Below are 10,096 nucleotides of genomic sequence, written 5' to 3' on the forward strand. Positions count from 1 at the left end.
GTGGAGAGAGGACAGACAAACAAACCCACACACTGTAAACCTGTGCACACACACAAGATGAACGCATCACTGTGTGAATGGTGTCACAAAACAAACAGTGGGCACTGACGCTGACAGCTTCTCTCACTGCAATATGCATTTATTGTTCTCATCACACACATCTTTACAAAACAGAGGGTTTTCTGCCACAGGATCAAAGGAAGCCAGATTCTCCCTCAGAGCTGCAGATCTGAAGGAGAGCGGAGCGATTTCTTCACGTCACTCAGCTGCAGCGTCTGTTCTTTGATTTCAAACACAAGCCCATGAAGGCTTAGAGGAGAGCAGAGCTGTGGTGTTGCTGGCTAAACCAGAGGAGAACATGCTCTGACCTGAAGCCAATCTGTCACTTGTACTTCTGCTGTTTGTCGTTGTAGTGAGGCAGCGCTCGGGCTCGCACAGTAAACACTGATGCACACACTGACTGAGATGCTGCACAGATGAGAAGCGTGCACTGACGGTGTCACTGGTTTCAAAGCACTTTCGTCACATTTCCTCATTACGATTCTTTTAAGGCATTTCTGCTTCACAGGGACATTTAAGACTAGAAATCAACGAGGAAACAAGGAGATGTCACTCAGCGAAGGTCAGGAGTCTGACTCCGACTCACAGTGTCGCTGTGCTCGTCTCTCTGTGCTGCACGCTGTCACAGCTCTGTAATCTTTTGCCTGCAAACAGTGAAATCAAACCTCTCACGAGCACAAGATGCTCAGTAACCCTCCACTTCTTCTTTCTCACATGAGCATCTGCCGGATCACAGGTGATGGTGATACAGCACATGTATGTTACACATAAAACCCTGTGGCTCACTGGTTTGGGCTTAGGTCCCCGCACTCCAGGATCTGATTCAGTCTCAACAACAAAGACTGCATCCACATCCCAGCTGAGTTTCCCAGACACCTGGTCTGTCCACCGCAGTGTGGACAGACCAGGTGTCTTCAGACCAGATCTGGGCCACCTGTGTATGAGCTCCTAGACCTGATTCCTCTCCGCTGTCAGAACGGTCAGATCAGAATCCATGTGGTCATTCTAACGTCTCCTCTGCACATACGGCCTGTCGTCATCATTCGGCGTCAGCCCCTCACAGACCGGTAACAATAAACATGGAGGAGAGCGACGACAGCGATGGGGTCAGTGGAGAGACCAGGACGTTTATGGAGAAGCTTCTGATCAGGCCAAACTGGGAGGAACATATCGTAACCCAGTGGTTTGGGAGGAAACTGGGCCATTTGACTGTCACACACACCACCTGGTTGTTATTCTTGTGTGCACGTGGCTCACATTTCAGTTCCATCTGTGCATGTGTGGCAGTTTAGGAGCTCAGTGGTGTTCACACTGGAGCCGGGTACACGGCGCTGACACACACAGATCAAAGCTGAGTCTTAAGGCCTGGGACGTGGACGCAGCCTATAATCAGCCTTGTTTCCAGCAGCAACAGGCGGCTGATCTCAGACTATGCTACTGAAGAAGCATTAAACAACAGACAGAGTAACCTAATGTGTGGATGTAGTGGAGCATTCAGCAGCTGAAGAGCCAGGTATGTTTGTCAGGAGATGGTGGAGCCCAAAACTGAGCTAAAAGCAGAGTGAAGACTGGACTCACACTGATCAGGCTGCATCATGTCTGCAGGACGTGTAAATAAACAACTGTCTGCTAACGTGTTAGTCATGAAAACCAAACAGTGATAATATGTCACTGGTACTTAGTTTGTTCCACAAAAGCCCTAAAGCTGCTTCTACAGGCTGCACTATGCTAGCTTTCTTACCTTTGACTGTGGAGCTAGTGTAAGACCATGAATGTGTCTGAATAACTGACAGCAACAGAGGGACAATTCATTCCTAGAATTTATGAGCTTCAACACTCAGTATATTAAGTGTGAGTGAACGCTCAGTGTGGCCTTGGTCCACTGGACAAGTTCAGCAGTCTGGCACAGAGACCGAGCCGCCTGCTTCCACACACACTCTTCTCTCTCATCAGAACAAATACAGTACAGTCTCTAGACGCGAGTGTTGCTGATGTGTAAAATCACAGTCTCAATACAAAAGAGGGCTATGTACAATATTATAGAAACAAGTCTCAGGGCAACAGACACAGCATCAGCATACAACAAAATGCTCTACACCCCTGTGCGGCCTCACTAAACCACATCTTGCACTTGATATGTATTGTTAAAACAAACAAGCTGAAGCCTCAAAGTTTGACCTCACTGCAACAAAAGTCAGTGACTCCACCTGAGATGTCCAGTTAAGACCAACAGCACAACCACCGCAGCTTTCCCTCTGGTCTGGCTTGTGCCTGATGCAATGTGGCTCCACAGGACGGCAAACTGTCTGAACAACTAAGCAACTGGACTGATAGACTTGATGAAGACAGAGAAGGTCTAATGCACCGTAGGAACCTTTCATTAGGTGTGCTTCTCTAATGATCGACTTCACTTCTTCTTGGTTGTTAGATACAAACCAATAAAATTACCAAACATATCAGTGACACCGACCGGGGCGCACTCACCTTTGTTCAACACTGCACGTGTGACTGTGCATGTCTATGCTTCTGAATAAGTCTGAATATACAAGTGCTCTATGAAACAGGGCTTTATTCTTATGTGTGTGTCGTCCAGCTGAGGGACACGTTCCACCGCACAGCGATGGTGTTATGGTGACCATACCAACGCCACAGACAAGAGAGAGAACTGAGGCTGCAAAAAGATGTTTGGAGAGGAAAAGGAGGAAGGACGAGAGGAAAACAAGGAGAGGAGTGAGTGTGCAAATCTGTCGTGCCACACATAACAGACGCACCATATCTACATGTCAATAAATCAATCTATGACAAAAGCTCAGAAATGAATCACAGTAATTACATGACCACAGGAAGTCTTGTCCAATCTGTTGACAACAGAGTTCAGAGTGAAATAATCCAAAGTGAGTGTACCAGCATCACTGAAGGTGTTTTGATTGGCAACAACAAACTTGTGATGCAGTTTATTTGGCTCGATGACCAGACGCCTGAACTTCTCAGATGTCAGCCCTGAGGAAGCAACATGAGGCAGACGGCCGAGGGAAGACGCCTGTTCGCTGCGTCTGCTGCTGCTGAGAGACGTGAACCCGGTGCTTCTATCTGCCGAGCTGACGAGGACTCTGCTACTCAGACTACAGTCTGTGTGGAGGAGGAGTTAAAGAGGCGAGTAACAGCAGAGGAGCACATTCACTGGTCAGTTTATTAGGAACACCTGTCTCAAACTAGGTCAGTAAGTCCTGCTTGATAACGTTCAGTATTAGGCCAGATTCACACAAACATCTGTCCCACGATGAAACACCACAGGGGGCCGTGCTGTTTCAGGTGAGAATGAAACACGATCCAGGGCCTCAGGTGGAGGAACAGATTTGTGTTTAAAGCTGATTAGACTCCAAAACCCAGCACAGTGGTTCGTAATCCTCAGAGACAGGACTGTACAACTCTGGGACGTTACCACGGGGGCAGCTGTATCTTTGGGGTGATGAGGTCACAGTAAACAGCAGTGCCATGTTCACATTACAAACTAATCCACGAGGAATGCACACTCGAATGCATGTGATTAGCCAAAGCAGTGCCGCACCAGATTGTGTCATCTTGTAGAAAAAGTTGAACTATATTCAGCTGCACTGTTTTGGCAGAGGCCCTGTGATCCTGGTCCTGCAGCGTGAGCACACACATTGAAACGACTGAGAAGGGCCGAGCTTTTCACAGAGTGCACTGTGTGAATCCACCCTAAAGGCAGCTTAAGAGAGGTGTTGATTCAAGTGTTTGAAGTGCTGCTGAACTGCACTGTGTTATACAGAGAGGTGTTTCTGTTACTGTGTCCACCCCATTTATATCAACAAGGCTAAGCTGCTGTCTTGGCCAGGGCGTCGGTGTAAGACTCAGCGGGTTTCCCCTGGTAAAACACTGGTTAAATAAATAAAAAATAAACACCAGAGCCAGCTCTGTGTAACCCAGTCCAGGTGAACAGTAGCACAAACTGCACAGGTGAACCAGCACCTCTGTGGAACGGTCTGAACTCAAACTGAACATCACCACCTTCCTGGAGGAGGACTCAGTGCAGCACTGTTGGATCAGACTGACTCAGTGACACAGGTGTTCCTAATAAACTGGCCACTGAGAGTGTGTGGCTTGCTAAAAGGATGATTTCACAGTGAGTCTCTGCAGCAGACGTATCCTCCGGCGTGGTTCTTTGGTCCATCGTGGCAGCCTCCTGGCGGCCACAGCTGAGTTGGACCGAGACATCACCGTCACACTTCAGTACCAAATGTGTGTAAACATATGGTTGTGAAGAACAAGCAGTGGACACGCTCACTGGTCACAGTTTGCTGTCCCTACAGAGCACACCACTGCTAATGGAAGTGAGCGTCACATCACTGAGTTTATACCAAAAGAGTCTTTAAAATGACAAGAGAGATAAAAGTACCTGACTGTGTACTCAATGTTCAGCGTGTTACTGGGTGTCCAGCAAAGTCAAAGTCCTGTGACAGTTCGCCTATCGGTTCCCGGGGCAGAGAGGGCAACAGGGTGTCTGTATGGCACGTGCTGGGAGAGGAGAGGTCTAGACCTGCGTGGAGTAAGATCGGTGGGGCGCCGTGTATCGCCCAGCTGCATGGGCGGCACAGTGTGGCGAGTGCTGCTCCGACTCATCTACACTTCGCTGGAGATGGAGCGAGACTGTATGAGGACATCGGGGGCGGCGGGGAACCGATAGGGCTGACGGTCATGTGATCTCAGTGAACGGAGATCCCCGCGGAGTCTGCAGGGGAAAGAGAGGAGTGAGAAAGAGAGAGGACGGCGAGGAGAGAAGGCGAAGGAAAAGAGAGAAGTGAAGAAAGGATACTCAAAAGCAATGTACGGGATGAGGGCGAGAGAGGGGGAGGAAACAGGTGGAGCAGAGCAGCAACAGAGGACGGAGATAGTGAGGAGAGACAATGACCGGCAACAAAGATTCAGCCATTAGAATGGCTGGACATAGGTGTTGTAAGGTGGGGCGGAGGAGGAGGAGAGTGCCGGATGCTGGGGGAGAGTGAGGGATAAGGAGCAGAGTGAGAGCAGAGAGGTAGGTGGGAGACAGAGAAGAGGCAGGTGAGGGTTAGTGACGGTGACAGGCCACACAGGACGCAGCACATTGTCTTAAATACGTGGACTCGAGCCACACTGTCCCCCGCTCTGCACCGCTACAGTTACTTTCTTTTAGCTGCAGCTAAATGCATCACTTTCCTCCAGCGGCTGCATTATATCAGAATGGCAAATTACACCTCAGCCACACTGCTGACCCTCCTCATGGAGATGAGTGACTCCCTACGTCCCGATACACCGTGGGGTCTAGAAGTAAGGCTGCACACACTAGAGCGTTCTCCCTGCTCTGGCTGAAACAAAAGCTCAGCTCCTTTCACAGCAGGGAAACCAATCTCAGGTGTGTTCTTATCAGCCTGCCACACTGGGCTGTTTCTGTTGGGACTGGGATGCAGGTGGGCCAGGAGCATGCGTGACTGGGGCCTTGCTCTTTCTTGGGACAAAAGGGGGACAGAAGCTTTAGGTATGAGACGAGAAGTGCGACACTGTACAATGTCATCTCCTGTGTTGTGAGCGCAGCCGTGCCTCACACCCGCCCCCGCCCCTTACCTGAGGGCCACTTAACTTTTCAAGTGGACTCTCCACACAGGGCAGTGTCACCATGGGCATGCCCAGCAGGGACTCAGGGCGCTGGGGTCGTGGGGAAGGAGCACCAGGCTGCAGCCACCGGAAGTTGTTAATCACACAGGTCACCTGGAGACAGAGACCAGGAGGAAGACGTCAGGACAGGCAGAAAGAAAGATGGCAGGAGATCTGACCTTTGCTGCCTCCAAACAGCAATTATCTAGTCATAGCTTAGTGTTCGGCTGCTTTGTGCACGGGGCAGTAAAGAGAGCCCCAGTGACTCAACAAGTTCAAGGCTGGTGTCCATTTTTAGTCTTTATCAACTCAGAAACCAGAGCTAGTATGAGGACTGAATTAAACTATGCATCAGGCTAACTAGCTTACTGCTAACTTACACTTGCATGACATTAGCCAAGCACTTCTTCTGTGGGGTTACAGATGACAACAGAAATATGGGGCAGTGAAACATACCCTAAGACCAATGTGTCTATTCTACATCTTCATCAACAGTGTTGCCACATCTGGAGTTACATCACAAACATACCTGTGTTGGAACACCCACCCTGTGGGACCATGTTGTGTTCATTTCCACATATGAAAAGTGCTGGCACAGTGACAAAATAACAAAGAGGCCCCTTAGATATCAAACAAGGCAAATCCTCAACGTGTGTTTCAAAGACTTGAAGGTTTTGGTTCTATGACCATCGCCAGCACAGCTAACGCTAGCCTGCTCATGCCTTGGTCTGCAGATTCCACAGCATCCTCATCCTCAAACCTTGAAGCTGGGTGTGGCTATGCAGGTATGTTTTTATAGCAAGCTTGCAAACCATCCCAGGCTCATGTTGGAGTGAGCATTTTATCTACAGCACAGTGGATGCCTCATCTTATACATGGACCAGAAGCTGAGGACTTGGGAACATGTGGCTTTAGCTGCCAGCGCGTTAGGAAAACATTCTCCAGTGTGAACAAACAGAACATCCTTCCCTTGTTGTGTCTCCTTACCAGAAACACTGCGATGGCACCCCCGGTGAAGAATCCCGCCAGGACGTCAGCCCAGTGGTTGCGGTACTCAGCCACCCTGACCACGCCCACCAGCGCGGCCAGGCAGAGCAGGGTGAGGCTGATGGTGGGCTTGGTGAGCCGCGTGCCCTGGGTCTTGAACACCAGCGTCACGTACATCTGCACAGGGGCACAGAGGAGTACAGCAAAGCCCGGACACACTGAAAGGTACAAAGTAGAGCTCAGAGTCCTGCTGGTCCACCACAGTTAGGGAGGAGCCAGAGGACGCTGAGCCCACTGTCCAGTTCAGACACACACAAACACGTTCCCACCTACCGCTGTGAACGCTGCAGCATAGACGCTGAGAGCCGTGTCTTTGGATGGGAAGGATTTCCGTGCAGCCATGACAACCAGCGGGTTTCCTGTGCAGGCGCGGCGCTCCGTGATGTACTGCAGGGTGGTCTGGCAGCCTAACGCTGTGTAGTTTGGTCGGCAGGCAGACAGGAAGTGAGGCGTCTGGTTTCCTATCACCACCTGGCCGGCATTGGCAAAGATGGTGGTGGTGAACAGGCCAAAGGCATACACACCTGGTTGGGAAGGAGAGTTGGGACGTGGGGTGGGAAAAGTGGGAAAAGTTGTATGAAATTGTAAAAATGCAGAGACAAAGGAAAAAACAGTTCAAAGAAGAAAAGGAAAGTCAGGGAATCCCTTGGAATGAGCTGGTTTTCTGCAGTGAGTGGTGATAAAATGTGATCTGAAAAGTCCAGACAACACAACAGACATCATTTTATCTCTGCAGTACCATTAAACCTTCACAGTGCTGGTGAAGAAACTCAGTGGACCTTGGAGTTAGACACAGGCTCGTCTGGTGTGAACGCTCTCTGAGCTCAGTCCACAGCAGCTCTGGTCTGACTGGACCCCTCCACGGCATGGATCTGCTCTATCTGAGCTCATCCTGTAGCAGATTTACTTCCATGTTCAGGCTCATTGTCCTGCTGCAGCTGCAGCATCATGATGCTCCCTCTGCCGCCCTTCACCCCAGGACGACATGCTCTTGTCGGTGCATGGTGTCCCGCTGCCTGTTCTGCCCAGCCAGTCCAACCTGAGGTTCATCAGCCCATTGAAAGTTTCCCAGCAGTGCTGTGGAGAGTCCAGCCGCTCTGACACAAACCTCAGCTGCAGTGATGTGTTACCTCAGAGAGCAGCAGCGTCCTCTGTGGTGTCCTGCCATGGACTCTGTGATGTGTGTGTGTGTGTGTGTGGTCGACGCCCAGACAGAGATGTCAACCAGCCCCAGAGATTCCCTTGAGCTCTCAGCTGTTACTCTGAGCTGGGCGCCCACTGCCAGGGAGAGCAGCCACTGAATCTCTCTGAGAAGAATCTGTGACCTGTTACAGCGCCATGCAAATCAACTGTTCCTGAACTGTTTGTGAGGCCTGGTTCACATCAACAGATGCTTTTAGTGAACAGCAAACCCAGACGGTTTCAGGGTTATAGGTCAGAGTGGCTCCAGCACACGGCTCCAGTCTGACGCCGGTTAGCTTCTGTTGATGTCATTAGCTGAGACATTCACACACCTTTCCAAGCCACAATTTCTTGACAACACAATGATTTGTGTATTATCAGTTCAGACACTCTGACCATGTTTTAAGAAACGTATACATGAATGCAGATAATTACAGACTTCACTCTCTGTTCTTGTCACTGTACGAGAAGATGAAGAAAACCACAATGTTTGACAAAGAGCAACACAAAAACACGCAGCACTACTATGAGATAAAACGAGCGACAATGAGTTCCTCCTTAAAATAGCCTCAACACATTGTTATCAGCTGAGGTGTGAAGCCTTCACCTGATTCAGCTCAAGATGCAAAACTGTTGGCTGCTTAATATTCACCGTCTTCCTGCCACTAAGATAATCATTACAAATTACAGCCTATTATCTAGTTAACATCTACAAGCACAGCTCTGATTGAAGTGCAGCAGGTCACCTTTTCTTTCATGTTGTGGTCTTTTTCTTGTCGTGTCTTACTGTCGATAAAACCATACACAGCTGTAAAGAGCAGAGAGGCGGCGCTCACCTAGGAAGCGAATGATGCGTCTGAGGAGGGGGTTGAAGTAGCAGCAGTCTGCTGTGACGATGGTCTTCTCCCGGACACCCTCTGCCTTGATGAAGAAGGTGCACAGCTCCCCAGCGAGGATCTGTGCAACAGCAGAGTGCGTGTCATGACTGTGTCGGTTCTTACATGCACACGCTGGCGTCTAAGTACATATGCTATACCAAGTTTACTGTACTGTGTTGTTGTTTCTAGACACTTTGGCCACAGCAAACATCTGGCACATCGACTGATGCCTTCACCTGGACAGGTGTTAAAGCAGCAGACAAAACACAACCTTCAGCAGGTTCACTGTCTCTGTGTTTGCTGGCACTCGAAGTGATGCACACGGCGGAACCACACAGTCATGTGTTAATGTGAGACCTGACCCAGAACCTTTACACCCGACTGTTGTTAAGCTGGTCACCATCACGCACATGGACAAGGTGGAGGAGGACCAGATGGAGGCAAAGTGGTTTTAATAAGCCAGTGAAATTCCTGTCGGAAATTAGCCTGGCTCTTAACAAATGTAACTAGAGAAGTGCATTTCCTGTCGAAAATGCGTGCGGATGCTGTGTGCTGAAAGATTGCCCTGAAAATGCCGAACATTTTGACACATGAAAGGGATATTTACCTGAAAGTGTGCTGAAGTACAATTTTCCCATTCATTTGAATGGGGCAAGATTGTCAAAATAAAGCTAAATATTTCAAAAGTATGAAGTTTAGAAATGACTGTCCTTGAAGAGCTGAACATTTTGATAGCTGAATGGCTTTGATAGCTGAAAGTATACTGAACTTATTAAAGATGAGAAAATAGTCCAATAGGACCCCACAAACCAGGTGAAACAAGTAGGTGTGAATGTGTGTGTGGGCGGGGTGGGGTGGAGAGTTGAAAAGATGAAGACCTCAATGGCCTGTATAGCTGAAAGTATGCTGGAGTTATTGAGTGCCAAAAAAGGGGGAAGATCCCAGAATAATAATAATAACTAGAAAACTGCATTTCCTGTCAAAAATGCATGTGTGGATGCGAATTGCTGAAAGATCGCCCTGAATATGCTGAAGACTTTGACACCTGAATGGTTTTGCTAGCTGAAAGTATGCTGAAGTAGAATTTCCCCATTCTTTTGAATGGTGCAAAACCTTCACAATAAAGCTACATATTGAAGAAATATGGAGTTTAGAAAGGTTCTGAATAGAAGCATGAATGTCCTTGAAGAGCTGAACATTTTAACAGCTGAAAGTATTCTGAGCTAGAATTTCCCCATTCATTTGAATGGTGCAAAACTTTCAAAATAAAGCTACATATT

The 10,096-nt window shown here is 48.8% G+C and overlaps 1 protein-coding gene across 4 annotated transcripts in view; it reads right to left on the reverse strand.

Annotated features, from left to right (window-relative positions):
* Positions 1-1,334: 1,334 nt before the first annotated feature.
* The window catches only part of plppr2a (phospholipid phosphatase related 2a), a 38,446-nt gene continuing 29,684 nt past the window's right edge, over positions 1,335-10,096 (reverse strand). For 2 of the 4 annotated variants that reach the window (XM_020623088.1, XM_020623087.1), the window contains 5 exons: positions 8,775-8,895; positions 7,030-7,280; positions 6,697-6,873; positions 5,696-5,823; positions 1,335-4,810 (listed from right to left, as the gene is read on the reverse strand). In XM_020623088.1, coding sequence (XP_020478744.1) covers positions 4,702-4,810; positions 5,696-5,823; positions 6,697-6,873; positions 7,030-7,280; positions 8,775-8,895 — 786 coding nt within the window. In that variant the 3' untranslated portion in view covers positions 1,335-4,701. Of the gene's footprint in view, positions 5,071-5,679; positions 5,824-6,696; positions 6,874-7,029; positions 7,281-8,774; positions 8,896-10,096 lie in introns of all 4 variants that reach the window. The other 2 variants (XM_020623090.1, XM_020623089.1) reach the window with 2 other exon arrangements.

The sequence above is a fragment of the Monopterus albus genome, unplaced genomic scaffold, assembly GCF_001952655.1.
Source record: "Monopterus albus unplaced genomic scaffold, M_albus_1.0 scaffold292.1, whole genome shotgun sequence".
Classification (NCBI taxonomy): domain Eukaryota; kingdom Metazoa; phylum Chordata; class Actinopteri; order Synbranchiformes; family Synbranchidae; genus Monopterus; species Monopterus albus.